At 46.9% G+C, this 19,845-nt stretch overlaps 1 protein-coding gene across 1 annotated transcript in view; it reads left to right on the plus strand.

The window, feature by feature from the left end:
- Positions 1-7,816: 7,816 nt before the first annotated feature.
- Chmp4b (charged multivesicular body protein 4B) overlaps positions 7,817-19,845 on the plus strand; it is a 37,808-nt gene continuing 25,779 nt past the window's right edge. Inside the window, exon 1 of the mRNA XM_021156597.2 lies at positions 7,817-8,157. Coding sequence (XP_021012256.1) covers positions 7,968-8,157 — 190 coding nt within the window. The 5' untranslated portion in view covers positions 7,817-7,967. The remainder of the gene's footprint in view (positions 8,158-19,845) is intronic.

Genomic DNA, 19,845 nt, shown 5'->3' on the forward strand with positions numbered 1-19,845 from the left:
TTGTGAGCCACCATGTGGTTGCTGGGATTTGAACTCTGGACCTTCGGAAGAGCAGTCGGGTGCTCTTACCCACTGAGCCATCTCACCAGCCCCTTTATTTTATTTTTTTATTTCGGGAGCTAGCGAGATAGATTAATGGTTAAGAGCACTTGCTGCTTGCTGCAAGGAAACACCAAGATCAAAAAACAAGTTGGGGAGACGAGAGTTTATTCTGCTTACATTTCCACATAGCTGTTCATCACCAAAGGTGGTCAGAACTGAACCGGAATTCAAGCAGGGCAGGAACCTAAAGGCAGGAGCTAATGCAGAGGTGCTAGCCGGTGCTGCTTACAGGCTTGCTCCTTGTGACTTACTCAGCCAGCTTTTTGTTTTTGTTTTTTAAGAATTATTTTATATATATGAATGAGTACACTGTAGCTGTCTTCAGACACACCAGAAGAGGGCATCGAATCCCATTACAGATGGTTGTGAGCCACCATGTAGTTGCTGGGAATTGAACTCAGGACCTCTGGAAGAGCAGTCAGTGCTCTTAACCACTGAGCCATCTCTCCAGCTGTTTGTTTGTTTGTTTGTTCGTTCGTTTCAAGACAGGGTTTTCCTATGTAGCCTTAGCTGTTCTGGAATCACTTTGTAGACAAGACTGGCCTTGAACTCACAGAGATCCACCTGCCTCTGTGTTGGGATTCAAGGTGTGCACCACCACACATAGCTCAGTCTGCTTTCTTATAGAACCCGGGACCACAAGCCCAGAGAAAGCACCACCCACAATGGGCTGAGCCCTCCCCATTGATAACTGAGAAGATGACTTATGGGTATGTCTCTGGAGGCATTTCCTCAGCTGAGACTCCTCCCTTTCAGATGGCTTGAGCTTGTGTCAAGTCTGGTAAACTCTTTCTCTCTCCTGTACAATGAGGAAATTCAAGCTAGATTAGATTATATTAAGTGCAGGTTTATTGGGAAGTTGCTCTTGGGTAGGTTCACCGGCTCAAGAACCAGGGACATCACCATGGGGAGGAGAGAGGAGAGGAAGAAGAGAAAGAGAGAGAACGTATGAGTAGAGAGAGATGAGAAGGAGAGGAAGAGTTGGAGGAGACCAAAGTGTCTGGAAGATGTAGGGAGGAGCTTCTGGGGAAGGGCAGTCCAGCTCCTGGGCTGGAAAGTTCAGGGTTGGGGGCAGGGTATGTCAGGTAGGGTCTGAGGAATGCTGGGAGAACCTGGAGGCCAGGTCTGCTTTGGTATATAAAATATTCCAGGGTCTGAAACCAAACAAAGCCAATGGACAGAGCCAGGCAGTACAACTGCTCTAGCAGAGAACTCCAATTTGGTTCTCAGCACCTATGTCTATCACAACTATCCAATTCTAGGGGATTCCAGAACTAATTCAGTCCTAGGGGATCCAACGCCCTCTTGTGGTGTCTGTGAGCACCAGGCACACACATGGTGCACATACACACATTCAGACACTCATCCACATAAAGTCCTTTTAAATATGAACTTCTTGTTGTTGTTTTGAGACAGTCTCTCTGCATAGCTCTGGTTTTCCTGGATCTCACTATGTAGACCAGGCTGGCCTCTAACTTACACAACTGTGCCAGTTGTTCTGACTAAAGAACAATTCTGTGTAGAGATTGGTCTCCGATTTCTTTTATTTCCATGTCTCCTCTGTTGGCATTCCTTCTAGGTTCTGCCCAACAGTTACCTAGCAACATCCAGGTTGGCCTGGCTTGCTATAAAAGGGGTTGTTTTGGCCCTCCTTGCTCTCTCTGCCCCTTCTCTCTCCCTGATCCCCTTTTTCTGCTCTCTCCCTTTCCCCCTCCCACCTCTCTCTCCAGGTGTTCCTGGCCTGCCTGTCCTCTTCCCTCTCTGTCTCTCTGTCTGTCTTTCTCTGCCTCTACTTCCTCTCAACTCCCCTTCCTATATCCCTAAATAAACTATTCTGCTCTCATCCCTTTACCTCAGGGATGGCTCAGCACGGGGGCCGCTGAGGCTCCCCTCTCACCTCACCACACCTCACTCTACAGAACATATCCTGGCTTCTTTTTATAAAACACAACATCCTCCATCAATTCTAATCTAACAAAAGGCAAAAGGACTTTTGCTCATAAATATATCTGCAGTGCCTAGAACGACCCAGAAATCCTTCAGTCACTATCTGAGGATTGAATATCACACTTTAAAAGAACAAGACCCCAGCTGCCTACCCTCTGCTCCCACCGCAGGACAGCTAAGAGTGACTTTCCCCAGGTGGATTGTGCTATGTGGGCTTAGACGTAGTCTGGGAAAGGAAACTTCAATTGTCTAAAGGCGGAGCAGAGATCTTCTGGGAAAAGGACTGAAGCAATAGGTTGCAAGTCCCAGTTCACAGAGCAGGGCTAGGTGGCCTCGGAGAACAGGTCGGACCAGTTTTGCCTGCCCCAGGGTAGGAGGAGTGAAGGTCTCCAATACAGGTGCTCCCAACCACCCCCACAGCTTCAAACCTGTCCTTGTTCTTAGGGCCCAAAAAGGTTCATGGAAGGTGGTAGGGTCTACACTCAGAGTTAAGAGTCTGACGTTCTCTGGGGGTGGTTGGGGTACGTTTAAGAGCTCAAGCCCTGAGACAGGCAACTGAAGCCCTGTCCTTTGTAGTCACAGAGACTGTACTGTGCCTGAGAGGGAAAGGGGGTCTCTTCTAAGGTCTCACTGGGGCCAAGCTCCCAGATCATTGTTACCTCTGTCCTTTCATTAACCCACTTAACAAGAATTTTCCTAGCTTTGAAGATAAGTCGTGAACACAATGATCTGTATGATCCTTTGTGGAGATAAAAAATGAACACAGTGAGTACATCAATTATGTGGTTTGTTGTAAAGTAGAAAGGAATAAAAAGGGGAGTGTGTGGAGGGAGGGCGGGGGAGGATCATCCACTTCATCAAGAGATGCTGTGTGTGTGTGTGTGTGTGTGTGTGTGTGAGAGAGAGAGAGAGAGAGAGAGAGAGAGAGAGAGAGACTGACTGACTGACAGAGCGAGTCCGAGTCTCTCCTGCAGCCTAGACAGATATATAACACATATAGGGAAGGTTTTGTTTATATATGTGCATCTATGTGCCTGTGGAGGACAGAAGGGGGCCTCCCATCCTGAGAACTGCAATCACAGCTGGTTGAGAACTTCTGCTCCCATAGTGAACATGGTTGCTGGGAACTGAACTCTATCTTTTGTGAGAACAGCAGATGCTCTAAGCTCTGGGCCATCTCTGGCCCCTTTAGGATTCTCTGCTCTATCGGGGATTCGTCCAGAACCTGTGCATGTGAGGCAAGGATTCTGCCACTGAGCGACATCCCAAACTCAAAAGTGATTTGGTTTGGGGTCTCAAGTAGCCCAAGCTGGCCTTGAACTCGACAAGAGTGGGTTTGAATTCCTGATCCTCCTGCCTCGGCCTCCTGAGTACTGGGTTTGAGATATGCATCACTCTGCTTAGCTTTTGTCGCACTTTTCTTTTTTTTTTTTAAACCTTTTTTTTTTTAAAGATTTATTTATTTATTATACATAATTACACTGTAGCTTTCTTCAGACACTCCAGAAGAGGGCGCCAGATCTCGTTACGGATGGTTGTGAGCCACCATGTGGTTGCTGGGATTTGAACTCTGGACCTTCGGAAGAGCAGTCGGGTGCTCTTACCCACTGAGCCATCTCACCAGCCCGCACTTTTCTTTTTAAGCATCTTTGGTTACCATGTACAGAGGTAATGCTAGAGGTCAGGATGAAGAGGGCACAGCCTGTGGGGAGGGGTATCAGGCTCCCACGGTACCTTAACAAATGGCAATAAACATAATGCTTCAGCAATATAACTTTTTTTTTGTATAGTTTTGGAGGTCAGAGGTTCATATTGCTTGTTGCTTAAGTCAGGGTTGTGTTAATACGAGGGAGTTTAGGGCCGGGCGTGGTGGCGCACGCCTTTAATCCCAGCACTCGGGAGGCAGAGGCAGGCGGATTTCTGAGTTCGAGGCCAGCCTGGTCTACAGAGTGAGTTCCAGGANAGCCAGGGCTATACAGAGAAACCCTGTCTCGAAAAACCAGAAAAAACAAAAACAAAAACAAAAATTGCAGCCAGGCGTGGTGGCACATGCCTTTAATCCCAGCACTTGGGAGGCAGAGGCAGGCAGATTTCTGAGTTCGAGGCCAGCCTGGTCTACAGAGTGAGTTCCAGGATAGCCAGGGCTATACAGAGAAATCCTGTCTCGAAAAACCAAAAAAATAAAAAATAAAAAAAATTGCATTTTATTTATATGTGTGGGTATGAACTCAGGTCCTCTGGCTTGGCTGCAAGTGCCTTTACCTACTGAGCAATCACATCTCTGAATCCCCCTCCCCCACTTTTAAGACAGGATTTCTTTGTGTAGCCCTGGCTGTCCTGGAGCTCACTCTGTAGACCAGGTTAGTTTTGAACTCACATAACTCTGCCTGCCTCTGCCTCCTGAGTGCTAGATTAAAGACATGTGTCACCACCACCTTTCTAGATTTTTCTAGATTCTCTCTCTCTCTCTCTCTCTCTCTCTCTCTTTCTCTCTCTCTCTTTTTCTCTTTCTTTTTTTCAAGATTTACTTATTTTACATATATGAGTACACTGTAGCTGTCATGAGACATTCTTGAAGAGGGCATCAGATCCCATTACAGATGGTTGTGAGCCACCGTGTGGTTGCTGGGAATTGAACTCAGGACCTGTGGAAGAGCAGTTGGTGCTCTTCACTGCTAAACCATCTCTCCAGCCCATTTTTCTTGATTCTTAAAGTCAGCATTTCTTGGCTTGGCCTGGCTTCCTCTTCAAAGTCAGGAGGAGCGTCCTGCATTCCAGTCCTCCTTGTAATTACACCGTGACTAACTGGATAACCCAGAATACTATTCCTCTCACAACCTTTAAGGGACACTCTGGGGATAGGTGTCCCTCTCACAACCTTTAAGGGACACTCTGGGGATAGGTGTCTTTGGGAAGTTATTGTGGGGCGCGCTTCAGGGGCTACTGCAATAGTCCAAGCAAGAGGTGATGGTGACCAGGCGTGGAGTGACAGCAGCAAAGAACGTGACAAGTGGTGGGGTTCTGTATTGCTTTGAGGGCTGAGCCCACCGAATGTTCTAAAGGGTTGAATATGGACCATTCCTTCCATCCATTGGAGTGTAGTGGGGAGAGTATGGGTCATCTACTAGGCTAAGGTCATCTACTGGAGCCTGTGGGCCCATCCTGTGCCTCCACTTGGTTTACAGAGACTCAATTGAACCCACCATTGCTTTGGGAAGAGGTCCCCTCCAGCACACATCTCCCTCTCCCCCCTCAGGTTCTGCTGGGTTGGGTCTGGCCTATCCCCATTCTGACTCTCCAGAGAGGTCATTTCCAGCACCACCCTTTGAGATAAGGTCTTACTATATAGTCTTGTGAAACCTGGAACTCACTCGGTAGACCAGGCTAGCCTCACACTCATGGAGAAACGACTGCCTCTGACTCCTGAGTGCTGGGATTAAGGATGTAGACAAGCATACCCAGCACAGGGAAGGCTTTGGGTTCAATCCCTAGCACTGGAAATAATAAAGCAAAAAGATACCCAGCTGGGCATGGTGGTTCATGTCTGTCTATAATCCCAGCACTTGAGAGGTGAAGGCAGAAAGGTTGGCTTGAGTGTTCGTGCCCCCGTTCTTTCGTTCAGGGTGACCCACATTGTGCTCATTGTTTTCACGAGGCTTTAAGTAAGAAAGATTCTTTTATTATATGGGTGTTTTGCATGCGTGTATATATTTGTGCTACACGTGCATCTGGTGTCTAAGGAGGTCAGAGAGGGCGATGGATCTCCCTGGGCCCGGGCTGCAGTTGTGAGCGCGCCACTGCACACATGGGTGCTGGGAACTGAGCCTGGCAGAGCAGCCAGAGAGCACTCCAACCCTGTTTGTCACATGGCTTTTACGGAGGTGTTAGAAGTTAAGAAAGCTTTTCAAAAGGACCCGCACTTGACCCAAAGGCCAGAACAGTGAAGCCCAACCTCTCCGGTGTTTAACCGATGTACTCTGTGAGTCTTGCCACGGCAGGCAAATTCTCAGACAAGATGGCGGCAGCTGTCCGTGTGTCAGCGCGATGTATCCATATCCTAGGCAGACATCATGGAGGTCTCAGTTTTTCTTCTCCTCCTCTTCCTCCTCCTCCGTCTTCATCCTCTTTTAGAGACCGAGACAGAATTTTGTTATGAAGGCCACACTAGCCTGGAACTCAGGTTTCCCGTGTCAGCCACTATAGACAGACACTGCCCCTGGCTTTCAGCACCCTTTTAAAAACAAGAGTCCCAATGTAGGTTCAAATTTTTCCCCAGAGATGGATGCCAATTGTGTGGTAAGAGTATTTAAGTTAAATTTGAGTTTTCTAATATAATCCCCCCCAAACATGATTTTCTACATTCCTAGAATGTCTTACTATTACTGTGACCAAAAGCAACTCGGGGAGGAAATGGTTTACAGAGCTTATACTTCCATATCATTGTGCATCATGAAAGGAGGTCAGAACTCGAACAGACAGGAACATGAAGGCAGGATTTTTTTTCAAGTCATTGTTTCTCTGTATAGCCCTGGCTGTCCTGGAACTCATTTTGTAGACCAGGCTGGCCTCGAACTCAGAAATCCGCCTGCCTCTGCCTCCTGAGTGCTGGGATTAAAGGCGTGTGCCACCACATGGCAGTCCTCTTATCTCAGCCTCTCAAAAGATGTGAGATTATAGGCATGAATTGCCAAGCCCTGTTTAAAACACACATCTTTATTTGAGTGCCTGTAGTCAGCTGGGCCCTTTCTATTCCTATCTCACTTACAAACTCTTTTAAGAGGACCTGTGACAATTTCAAATTTACAGCTTTGGAAAGCAAGAGGAAGTAAGTATCTAAATGAATGTTCGAGGCTGATTTTGAAGTTTTGCTGTTGAATTACACTGCCAAGGTGGTTAGTCTATTTTAGGTTTCAGAAGGTCTCTTAGATGAATAAAGAGAATGACAGCTCATCCAAGGAGAGAGAACGGACCGGTCTGGTAAAGTAAGCTAGTTAGACAGCCAGTTTCCTGGGCTTGATTCACTGACATATAAATTAGGAACAACAGCACAGATCCAACACTTCAGAGGCAGAGACAGGCCAACCTCTGATCCTTAGGAAGTTCAAGGCCAGCTTAGGCTACATGGAAGTCTGGCTCCAAAACAGACACACAAAATAGGAACAGCATTTTATCTGTTGTAAACTGCTTTAAGAATCAAATGTGATTATGCATGTAAAGTACTATGTTCCAGAGATCATAGAAAATGAGTGCTGTTGTTATCACTATTACTTCGGGTGCTGTGAATTAGGTCCAGGGCTCTATCACGGACCAGCACAACGAACCCCTCTTTTTTTTTTTTTTTTTGGTTTTTCGAGACAGGGTTTCTCTGTGTAGCCCTGGCTGTCCTGGAACTCACTTTGTAGACCAGGCTGGCCTCGAACTCAGAAATCCGCCTGCCTCTGCCTCCCGAGTGCTGGGATTAAAGGCGTGCGCCACCACGCCCGGCTCGAACCCCTCTTTTTGTAATAGTTATTTCTTCTCCTCCTGGTCTTTCATCTCTACGGAACACATTCCAAAGAGACTACATTTTCCAGCATGCCACATTGCCCTTTGACCTCTGCGAGACTAAAAAGGTGCGCCACAGTACGCCAGGAGCCGGAAAACTCAGACTCCCGGCATGCAGCGCGCGGTCCTCCCTTAGACTCGAGGGGCTGCGGGCGCGTGCTGCTCTGGGAGCTGTAGTCAGCGGCGCGTTGCCCTGACGCCGGCCGGGCCCGGGCGTGGGGGCCTGTGGGAGGTGGCGCGGCCGGGCCCAGCTGCGGGGCGGAGGTGGAGGCGAGGCCTGCGGCTGCGGGGAGCGGCAGGCCGGGAGTGGGCGCGGGAGCCGAGCCGAGCCGAGCCGGAGTGGGCGCCGGAGGCCGGCGCGGCGAGCAGCAGCCATGTCGGTGTTCGGGAAGCTGTTCGGGGCTGGAGGGGGTAAGGCGGGCAAGGGCGGCCCGACCCCCCAGGAGGCCATCCAGCGACTTCGGGACACGGAGGAGATGCTAAGCAAGAAGCAGGAGTTCCTGGAGAAGAAGATCGAACAGGAGCTGACGGCTGCCAAGAAGCACGGCACCAAAAATAAGCGCGGTGAGACGGCCGGGGCCCCATCAGACTCTCCACTGGTTCTCCTAAGGCTCCCCAGGCCGGGACTCCACTTTGTCTAACTCGTTTCGGGGTCTCTCTCGACTCTGGAACTCTCCGGCCAGACTTCTTTCGTTGTCTGTCCGAGCCGGGGATCCCTTTCCATCTGACTCCTTCTGGGTCTCCTTGAGCCGGTTCACTTGCATCATCAGACTCCCTTCAAACTCTCCCTACCCTGGCAGGCCTCTTCTGACCCAGATCTCACAGCACTTTAACTTTGCTCAGTCTGTTCCACTCTGTTCCTTTGTATTCTTTTCTCTTTGGCCTCACCCATCTTTCCAGCCACTGCCTCTACCCCCACCTTGGTTCATTTCTTTGCCCCACCCTATCATTTATGTGTTTCTTGGTCCACCTCTGTCCTCTCCTGAGCCCTTGGTGACGTCTGAGCTGCCTTCTGCCCCTGACTTGGGAGTCTTGTTGAGAAGCCTCCTTTATGGAGAATTGGGGAGTGAAGAGACCCTCCGGGACCCGCTCGCTGTGTTCACTTGTTGAGTGTACTTGTTTGAGTTTGAGTTCCACATCCACCAGCTAGGAGCTGGCCTCTGCGAGACCTAAGATGTCGATAACCCTGTGATTCTCAGAGCTTCCGTGTTGTAAGCCTTGCCCTCTTGTGACTCACCACTTCCCGTTCCTCTTGAACCAGAAATGACGAGGACTCTGCCGCTGTTGACCCAGTCCTGTTGTTGATTGGAACTTGAAAGCTTCTTTGCGTCCTGTCTAGGAAGCGAAACTGTCTAGGAAGTACCTTGTAGTTTTCCTCAGTGAGATGAATGTGGAAATGTGTGAATGACTGTAAAGAAAGTCAAAATGCTCTTGTGTGTTTTTGTTACAACAATGTGACCATGAATCATAGCGTGACAGGTCACCCCTTGAGAGTGGGCCGAAGGTGGGGGGGGGGGGTTTGGGAATCATGCAAACAAGTATTTAACCCAGAAGGTTACCAGGGAAATTTGTTCCAGGATTGTGACCTTTAGTGGATTTATCCTCCTAAGAGTGTTTATAATATCCAGTACTAGTAGGGGCTTAACTAACATGGGAAACATTAGCTTGTTTTGTATCACAATGATAACCTGTCTTGAGGGCTGCTCCTCTGCCAATATCGTAGCAAATATTCAGGGAATTCCGAGCACCCAGGACATCCAGTCTGATTCATAGAGGGATATCAAACAGTGTCTGCTTTAAAGAAAAGGTACTAGCGGTGCGTGTCCCTGAAAGCCTGTTAGCCCAGACCTGGGAGGTAGAGGCAGGAGAGCCAAGGTCATCCATGTCTACAGAGCAGTCTGAAGGCCCAGCTGGCCAAGAAGAGAGATACTGTCTCAAAAAGGGAGATGGTGGGGGCAGGGCAGACACTACCTGAAGAAACTAACCATTTTGAAGATGTTAGTGATGAGCACTAATTAGGACTAAGAAGTGGGGTCATAGTGAATAGTAGAGTAGGGTGCTGTCTTGGTAGGATGGTCAGGGTAACATCTTTGAAAGTTCAAGTTTGAACTGAGGCCTTTTGAAGGACCCAGCTTTGGGGGGATTTTTCTTGGTTGGGAGAATAGCAGAGGAATGGCTGGGAAGTTGGCCTGCTTTAAGAGGTTGGAAGATCTCTGTATCTTTCTAGTGGTTGACGGGAGAGTGGGGGAAGCGGAGGGAGGGGTGGGCCTTGAATTGCTAACAGAGTTTTAATTCTGAATGGATGGAAAGCTTTGGAAGGGTGTTCTGAAGCCAGTTCTAATCATTGGTTAGAGTTTTAAGCATCTGGCTGCGTCTGGAGAGTGGGAGGAGCATGCAGGGAAGGTGCAGGCATCCATCTGTGAACCGGACACCAGTTAGAGCTGTGGAGATGGAGAACGGACGGGGCTGTGTTCTCTAATCAGCCCTTTTCTCTGACAGCTCTGCCTTAATCAGGACCCTCTTTTCACTATTGGTAATTAGAGTCCTGGATTTTGCCAATCTGCATGTTGGAGGCTTGTTTCCTCACCGTGGAGTGGAGGAGGGTTGTCACTATGCATCCTCTCCCGCCTCCCAGATACCGAGCACATTGCCCTCCTGCCATACAGTGAGATCAGAAACTCATGTCCCTGGCCAGGCAAGCTTAGTTTCTGCAGTTGTAGAGGTGACCGAACTGGCTTTCCACGCGCTTGTAGAGAGACTGTGGAGAAGTGACTCAGTTGTAAGGAAATTGTTGACCGTTCTCTGTGAGTTTGCCTGTGAGGACAGGAGCTGCTGCAAGCTTCCCTTCTTTTTATTGTCTTGCGGTCTGATAGATGTATTCTTGTCCTAGGACCTAACCACTTCCTCAGACTGTGCTGTGAGGCTTTACTACCACCGTGTACACGCCATTCCTTTCCTGACCTACTGCTGGCTGGGACTCTGAATGTCAGAGATGAGAAAACACTGCCTGTCTTCCTGGGAGAAGTCAGGATTGGAAATGTGGGGGTGGGAAGGGCCAGGAGTAATTTTAGAAGCCAGTGGTGAAGTGTGTTTAGATGGTTGAGGTTACAGGGAGAGGTTCTTTTTTTTTTTTTTTTTTTNGTTTTTNGAGACAGGGTTTCTCTGTGTAGCCCTGGCTGTCCTGGAACTCACTCTGTAGACCAGGCTGGCCTCGAACTCAGAAATCCGCCTGCCTCTGCCTCCCGAGTGCTGGGATTAAAGGTGTGCACCACCACCACTGCCCTGCAGGGAGAGATTCTTGTTTGAAGGGGAGGGAGGGAGGGAGGCTCTGCAGAGGAAGGAGATTGAGGGAGGTCACAGGGTTTAGTGTATTCCGGAGCAGCTTACGGGCCTCCTAGCTGGAGTCTGGGACTGGACAGGCTGTAGGTTACCTTGGAGACTGGCTGGGAGCCTTGGTATCTTACCCAGGAGATGCCCAAGAGCCTCTGGTGCTTCTTTTATAGGAGAAGATCTTATCTACTTGGGTTTTTAAAGAACCTTCCAGCAGCAGTGTAAACTAAGGTGTGTAAACTGACCAGGGAGGGACGGAAGCAGGAATCTAGTAACATAAAGACAGAATCTTACAGACCAGAGCTTGAGCTGTAGCTTCCTTCCTGACTGTGTGCCCGGGCAGGTTATTCCGTGCCTTTCCCCCCTCTGTACGTCCTAGCATCAGCAGTACAGGATGAGGTATGCTGTGCATGCAAGTTCTTAGCACAAAGCTTGCCATATGGTAAAAGATCAGTCCTTGCTCGACATTACCGTTGCACAGGTGCTAGCAGGTGGGAATAAAGGCCCAGCACAGACACATGGAAATGGACAAAGAAATACACACCCAAGACTTCTAACGGAGAGTCAGAAGAGACTTGGTGATATCCTGGGATTATTGGAGTAAGCAGGACTGAGACAGGAGAAGATCATTTCCAGGCTTTTAGCTGGGGCAGCGGGCAGCTGGGTATGGTGATGCACAGGTCAAGTCTGCATGTCATAGTAGGATAATCCTTTGAAGTTTGTAAAGTGCTTTCTCCTGAGCGTTACAGTATCCACAGTGTCTATGGCTCCACGAGGTGGGATTTTACAGACATGTCATGGCTGTATCCCCAGCAGCGTCTGCATTACAGTTAATGCTCAGTGGGTATTTAGATACGGATGAGTATTGTATGACTAAACCCAGACTTGGGGCTGGAGAGATGGCTCATGGTAAAGCACCTGCCACACAAGCATGAGGGTCTGAGTTCAGATCCCCAGCGCCCATGAGAAGGGGCAGCAGTGTACCCAGCTGTCACCCAGCTGGGGTAAGGCAGAGACAAGCAGATCACATAGTTTAGTGGCCAGTCAGCTTTTCTGAATTTCAGAGCTCCAGGTTCAGTGAGTGATCCTGTCTCCAAAATTAAGGTGATTAATAGAAGCTATTCAACTTTGACCTTTAAACCTTGACCTAGCATCTATATACATGTACATATGTGTATTCATACAACTACACACAGGCACACACAAAAGAAGGTGTATTTATTCGTCCCAGTGTAGAGGGAGGAAAGTGAGGCTTATAAAGCGATGTATCTCATCTCAGAGACTTGTTGATCAAGTGATCAGAGACATCATGTGTTCTGTTTACTTCTGTGATTGCCATAGGCATTATCATGGCTGACATTGTCCCTCCACATACCCCATGTATGCAAGCCCCGTATGGGGCTGAGAAGGGAAGAATTGAGTCAGCACCATAGTCTGCCCATCAGAATATGGATCCAAGTTCAGAAGCTATCTTGGCAGTATACACATTACAAAGCTGGTGCCCTGCCCTTTGAAAGGACAGCGTGGAAGCCAGACTGGATTATTTGCAGTGTGTCTCAGGTAGTAACTCCAATTAGATGAGGAGAGGGTCACATGCTTTTTCCAAGTTCCTTTACCTTTAAGCTATATATTCGTTCTTATGTTCTCTGGTCGTAGTCTCCCTGCTCAGAGCTGAGAATCAGACGTGACCAGGATATGGGCCTTGCCTTCCAGGAGACTTAAGTTTATTCTCATTTGAGATGGTTGAGGCGAACATTACCTACAGTATGCAGGACAGAGAAGGGATACATGGCACTTGTCCGATAAAGTTACCACTGACCACATTTACATTGTTTCATTGTTTGGTTGTCTTTTTGGTTTTTGTTTTTGTTTTTGTTTTTTCGAAACAGGGTTTCTTTCTCTGTGTAGCCCTGGCTGTCCTGGAACTTACTCTGTAGACCAGGCTGGCCTCGAACTCAGAAATCTGCCTGCCTCTGCCTCCCAAGGGTTGGGATTAAAGTGTGCCATCACTGCCCAGCCTTTTCAGTGTTAATAGGACCCAGCCTCAGGAGCTAGCCTAAGGACAAGAACTAACTTTATTGAGCACCTTTATAGTCAAGACTCTGTTAACAGTTTCCTAAGAAAGATGTTCAGATGTCTAAGGGTCTCTTCTCTTGTTTTTCCAACCCTCTTAAAGAGATTTGTTTAGTTACTGTTTATGTGTATGTATGAATGCCTCAGTGTGTTTATGTGCTCCACATGTGTGCATGTGCTCTGGAAGACTGGGCGGGCACTAGATCACTTAGAACTGGAGTTATAGACAGTCGAGAGCTGCCTAATTGGGTGTTAGGAACCATACGCAGGTCCTCCGTAAGAACAGCAAGCACCGTTAACCTCTGAGTTATCTCTCCAGCCTCTACATTTAAAAATTTTATTTTATTATTATTATTATTGGGACACTCATGGCACAGCATATGTGTAAGGTCAGAAGACCGCCTTTAGGAGTTGGTTCTCTGCCTTTACTTTCCTGTGGGTGCTGGGGCTCAAACTCAGGTCATCGGGCTTGTGTTGCAAGCTCCTTGCCTGCTGAGCCATCTTGCAGCTCCTTGTTTTATTTTGTTAAGGGTGAGTATGAGCAGTGCAAGAGTGAGCCTTGCAATATATAGCCCAGGCTACCCTTGAACTTGTGACCCCTTGCCTCAGCCTCCTGAGTGCAGGGGTTCTGAGTTACAGATGTGCACCACCACATCTTTAGCTTTTAGTGCATGCTGTGTGCTTGCACATGAGTGTTTGTGTGTGCACACGCATACACACAGACCAAAAGACAGGTTGGTAGAGTTGTTTCTCTCCCTACCCCATGTGAATGGGGCTGGGATTTGGGGGATTGAACTTGGGTCGTCAGGCACTTCCTGCCTTTTTACCTGTTGAACCATCTGACTGCCCCAGTTTCTTTTTATGGCATGGGAGCTAATTAAGGAAGCATCTACTTTAGGTCATTCAGATTTCTTTTTTCTTATTTTAATAAAGAAGAAAAGAGTTTGTAGAGAGGGCCTTATTTTAGTTACATACAGTTATCTAAGATTGAGCAGTGGAGACTGGCGATTACACTCTGTCTTGGTATACTTCTTTTTTTTTAAAGATTTATTTATTTACTTTTATGTATATGAGTACACATTGTAGCTATACAGATGGTTGTGAGCCTTCATCTGGCTGTTGGGAATTGAATTTATGACTTCTGCTCACTCTGTGGGTGGTTGTGAGCCACCATGTGGTTTCTGGGATTTGAACTCAGGACCTTTGGAAGAGCAGTCAGTGCTCTTACCCACTGAGCCATCTCATCAGCCCCCCCTTTTTTTAAAAAAAATATTTATTTATTTTATGTACGTGAGTACGTGAGCACAGTGTCACTCTCTTCAGACACACCAGAAGAGGGCATCCAATCCCATTACAGATGGTTGTGAGCCACCATGTGGTTTCTGGGATTTGAACTCAGGACCTTTGGAAGAGCAGTCAGTGCTCTTACCCACTGAGCCATCTCATCAGCCCCCCCTTTTTTTAAAAAAAATATTTATTTATTTTATGTACGTGAGTACGTGAGCACAGTGTCACTCTCTTCAGACACACCAGAAGAGGGCATCCAATCCCATTACAGATGGTTGTGAGCCACCATGTGGTTGCTGGGAATTGAACTCAGGACCTCTGGAAGAACAGCACTGAGCCATCACTCCAGTCCCAGTACATTTCTTTAGATTCATGGAAGCAAATCATTTATTATTAGTTCCGCTGAGAATGTATGACCGAGCCTATGCGAAATGTATCTTCAAGAAGTTCTGCTCATTGCTGTGACTTACTACAAAGGTAGTATCCTCACGTTTAGTAAAGCCACTCTAGATCATTAGCATATGGGAAGGAATCTTACTAAATTAATTGGATAGTGATATCAGGTTGAAAGCCACAGTATCTTAATAGTGAGTGTGCCTGCTGGACTGTCCGGCCCAGAGGCCCTTTGGTGGAAAACTTGAAACCCAAGGAGCTGAGCAGTGGGAATTTCCCTTAGTGACACTTTTGCTTCTTGTTTGAAGACATAGTTTTATTTATTTATTTATTTTTTGGTTTTTCGAGACAGGGTTTTTCTGTGTAGCCTTGGCTGTCCTGGAACTCACTTTGTAGACCAGGCTGGCCTCGAACTCAGAAANGAACTCACTTTGTAGACCAGGCTGGCCTCGAACTCAGAAATCCGCCTGCCTCTGCCTCCCGAGTGCTGGGATTAAAGGCATGCGCCACCACGCCCGGCCTAGAATTTTATTATATATACTTTTAAAAGCTTATTTTTATTTTATATGTCTGGATGTTTTGACTGCATATATGTCTGCATGCAGTGTCCATGGAGGCTAGAAGAGGCTGTTAGATCCTCTAGAACTGGAGTTTCAGGTTGTGACCTAGGTCCTCTGCAACAAGCGTACCCAATTACTGGGTCATCTCTCCAGCCCCAGTAAAAAAAACTAATTTTTTTAGAAAGAAAGACATAGGGGCTAGAGAGATGGTTCCACAGTTAAGAGCACTGGCTGTTCTTCCAAAGGTCCCAAGTTCAATCCCAGCAACACATAGTGGCTTACAACCATCTGTAATAGGATCTGATGCTCTTTTCTGGAGTGTTTGAAGAGAAAACAGTGTACTCATATATAAAATAAATAATTCTTTAAAAATATGGAAGTGTATGCTATGCTTTTTAAAAGCTGTGTCTGAATCAGATACTCCAGTGATAGATGATGTAAGAATGGACAGATGTTTAAGTCTGTTTAGTAATAAAGTAATTAACATGAGGATCTCTTTGAAGGCATTGTTTGTTCGAATGATGAATCTGCTTCACTAATTCAGTTAAATCAGTTGATAGCAGTTCTTTCCCTTCCTGTAAAAGGACGTGGGATCTACGAACCCTAGGAATGGATTCTTTACTATCTGCTTAAGCAAGAACTGTGGATTTTTGTAATCCTAATAAGATCCAATAGTTGTAAACACAAAAATGGGACTTGTCTCTGTACGGCCCTACCGCTCTTCCCTGTTCAGACCCAGAGAGGGAGGGCTCTTTAGACAAGACGACCCGAAAGATGATTGCTTGAGATTTCCCCACTAGTGTGAGACATTTCATCATCTTGGTGTCCCAGGATTCATAGGACTCAGATATGATGACTGGCATTAAAAAAAACCAAGCCAACAACATTGTTTGTGTATGTGCGTGTGCACGTGCCTGCCTGATTGCCATTACAGGCAATTGTGGTCAACCTGATATAGGTGCTTGGAACTGAACTTGGGTCCTCTGGTAGAGTAGAAAGTGTTCTTAACTGTTGAGCATCCCTCCAGCCTCAAGGCTGACGTTTAAAAGTTAAATGATTGCTAACTTATTTTCTTTCTTCCCTTTCTTGCTTTTTTCTCTCTCTCTTCCTTCTCTTCTCTTCTCTTCTCTTCTCTTCTCTTCTCTTCTCTTTTCTTTTCTTTTCTTTTCTTTTCTTTTCTTTTCTGACAGTGTCTCTCTCCATAAGTCCTAGAACTTACTATGTAGACCTCTGCTGGCCTCTGCCTCTGGAGTACTAGGATTCTTAATTTCTTAATTTTTTTCTCAGGTGGACCCGTTGCTTTTACTTCTCTGGAGCATTTTTTCCCATTGGAATTTGCCTACAAGTAACATATTGCCACTAATTGCATGGCAAGTCTGCATTAGACTGTCTGGGCATCAAGTTACAATGCTGCTTCGGTGGCCATGCCTTAGGAAGGAGTGGTTATCTGTCCGCCTGTGATTCAGTTTGTTGCTCCTAGGGAAGACAGCATGTGCTTGACAGATTTGATCACTGTTTTAGCCGTTTCAGTAACCCTGTACACTGCATGGCGTCTCCCATTTTAGAGATGAGAAAGCTGAGACTTGGGTTATATAAACTACTGCTACTAACCCAGGCCTGCCTTAGGCATTCTGAGGTGGATTGTGCAACAGCGGCTCTGATATTTTTGATGTTTTCATAAGTCTAGAACTTTATCTCCTTGAACACTCATAAATTATCAATATAATTGGGAATGAATGTTTTATAATATCCTTTCACAGCTTGAGTACCTACAAGCAACTGCTGGGTTTTATGGCATCCAGAGTACTGTTATATATGTAAGGTAAATAAACAGATCAAACCTAGGGTAGTGAGCCCAAAGCCTAGCACGTGCTAGGCAAATGCTATACTACTGAGCCACCAGGCTGTCTATCTATATCTATTTATTGTGACAGACTCTCACTGTATAATATCACTGGGGTGGCTTGAAACTGCTCTGTAGACCAGGCTAGCCTTGAACTCACAGAGATCTGCTTGCTTCTGCCTTCTGAGTACTGGGATTAAAGCTATACACCATTATGCCTAGACTAGATTGTGATTTTTAGCCTGATTGTTCAAAAGAAGAAGAAGAAACTGTCTCAGGCAATGCTCTTAATCACCGAGCCATCTCTTCCGCCTCAGCTGGGACCCTTTAAAAAAGTTGGATGACCCATTTCTTTTTTTTTTTTTTTTTTTGGTTTTTCGAGACAGGGTTTCTCTGTGTAGCCTTGGCTGTNTTGTAGACCAGGCTGGCCTCGAACTCAGAAATCCGCCTGCCTCTGCCTCCCAAGTGCTGGGATTAAAGGCGTGCGCCACCACGCCCGGCTGGATGACCCATTTCTAAATTAAAAATTTAAATTATCAAGAATGGCCAAGTGGTAATAGTTGTACTTTTAGTACCAATAGCTACTACATAAATGCAGGTACAGAATTTCCCAGACAGGATCCACTAAGCATCCCTTGGGATGTGTCTGACCTAACAATGGGGAGTGGGCAGGCAGATGCTTGTATAGAGGCTGACTCACTTATCAGTGTGTAGGCAGTGGTCGTGAGCACAGTGACATCACTCTGGTGCTGACTGAGAACCCTGTGGGCTCAGGTAATTTGTACCCGAGACTGGAGAGCACAGGGGCCTGAAACCGTGAACTGTCTCCACACTTGAAATGGAGATCCCTGCACTCTGGAATACAAAGTCAGCGGGCTACCCAAGAGTCCTCAGTGCGGCTCTCTTGACTGCTGCTGTACACTAGGGTGTTTGTGAGGAAAGAAGAGGCTTTGGCTGCAAATAGGCTTCAAGTTCCTGGCATTAGCTGGTAAATGGTACATAGCTCTAAAGGGGGTTTAAAATAATGGCCTTGAATTTGAGAATCTGTTTCTAGGGCTGCTCATCTCAAAACACTCAGCTTCTCTGACAAGAACCATTATTCTTAGTTCAGAGGTAAGAAGCAGAGAGGCCAAGCCACACAAATCATCCCAGAAAAAGAGCCAGCCATTCCCAACACTAGGAGCTGGGGCTCGTGGATGGCATCCCAGGGTGGACTGTTTGTTTCTGTTAGATCATGATGGCAAAGACAAGAGGCTGGTAGTTTATAGTTCCACCCAGCTCTGCAGACATGTTGAGCACACTGTGAAACTGTCTGCCCAGGCGGGCCATCTGGGGCCCAGTTGTTACTCTCTAGAAGCATCCAGTTATCTCTCAAATAAGGCACACCACCATTGGCATCCAGTCACAGCCACAGTGTGGCAGGAGAAGGGAGACTTGGAACTGGGAGTCAGACGGTTCCAGGGAGTATGCGTTTGTGGGGGTGCTTCTGAGCTGAGTCCTTAGAGGAATGGGGTATAGAAGAAATGAAGGAGTAGGACCATTCCAGGTAAAGACAGGTTGTGGAAGCCAGAGTGCAAGGATTAGCATGTGCCCGCCGTGTCTTCTGTGGACGATGTTTGGAGGGTGATGAGAGTTACGGCCTGGGAAGGCAGGCTGCAGTTTGCCTCAGAAAGCTCTAGGTGCTAAGTCAAAGAACTTGAATTGTTTTAGATTTGTGCCATGCTGAGGTCCATCCTGAAGGGACTCTCTATACCCAGAGAGTGTGAGGAGCAGCAGTTATCTCTGCAGCTTCTTGTCCATCATTGCCTGTAAGGGTAGGGTAGGGCTGCTTACTTTGTTGTAAGGGAAGTCCCAGCCATTACCACTCTCTCCTCACTTTGCCCTGGTTTTGTGCCCAGCACATCCTGGGCAGTTGAACAGAGGCAGAATAGCTTTTCCCCCTATTCTGAAGCTATTTGAGGCGACATGGCAAAGTAAGCAGGCTGATCCTTGCTGCTTAAACTGCCTTGACACACCCTCAGTTAACCAGCAGGCTTGTGGCTTCCTGGTATGTGTTGTGTGGCTCACTTTCAGCTACCAGGCTCGTTCATCCAGTTCACTGTGATCCTCAGAATTATTTAATTCAGGGCTCAGAAATCACTTAGTGGTTTGGTTTTTTGTTTTTGTTGTTCCCAAAATAGGGTTCTCTGTATAGTCCTAACTGTCCTGGAACTCTATAGACCTGGCTGACCTCAGACTCAGAGATCCAGTAGTTTCTGCCTCCTGAGCACAGGGATTTAAGGCATGCACCACCCCCAGTGAAACCATTTAGTGTTTAAGAGCATTTGGGGTTGTTCAAGATAATCCAAACCTAGTTCCCAATACTTGGCAGCTCACAACCTCCTGTAACTTCAGTTCCAGGGGAATCAAATCATTTCTGTCACCTTCATCAGTGTACACGTACACACTACACACACACACACACACAAATAAAAATAATAAAAATAAAGCCAGGTATGCTGGTGTTATGCCTTTAATCTCAACACTTGAGAAGCAGAGGAAGGCAGATCTGTGATTTTTGAGGCCAGCCAGATTTACATAGGAAGTTCTAGGGCAGCCAGGGTACATGGAGAAATCCTGTCGCTAAATAAGTAAGTAAATTAAAAAAAAAAAAAAAAAAAAAAAAAAAAAAACCTGCCATAGTGGCTGAAGATGCCTTTAATTCCAACAGGGAGACAGAAGTAGGTAGATCTCTGAGCTTGAGGCTACCCTAGCGGATAGAGCGAG

The sequence above is a fragment of the Mus caroli genome, chromosome 2 (assembly GCF_900094665.2).
Source record: "Mus caroli chromosome 2, CAROLI_EIJ_v1.1, whole genome shotgun sequence".
NCBI classification, from domain to species: domain Eukaryota; kingdom Metazoa; phylum Chordata; class Mammalia; order Rodentia; family Muridae; genus Mus; species Mus caroli.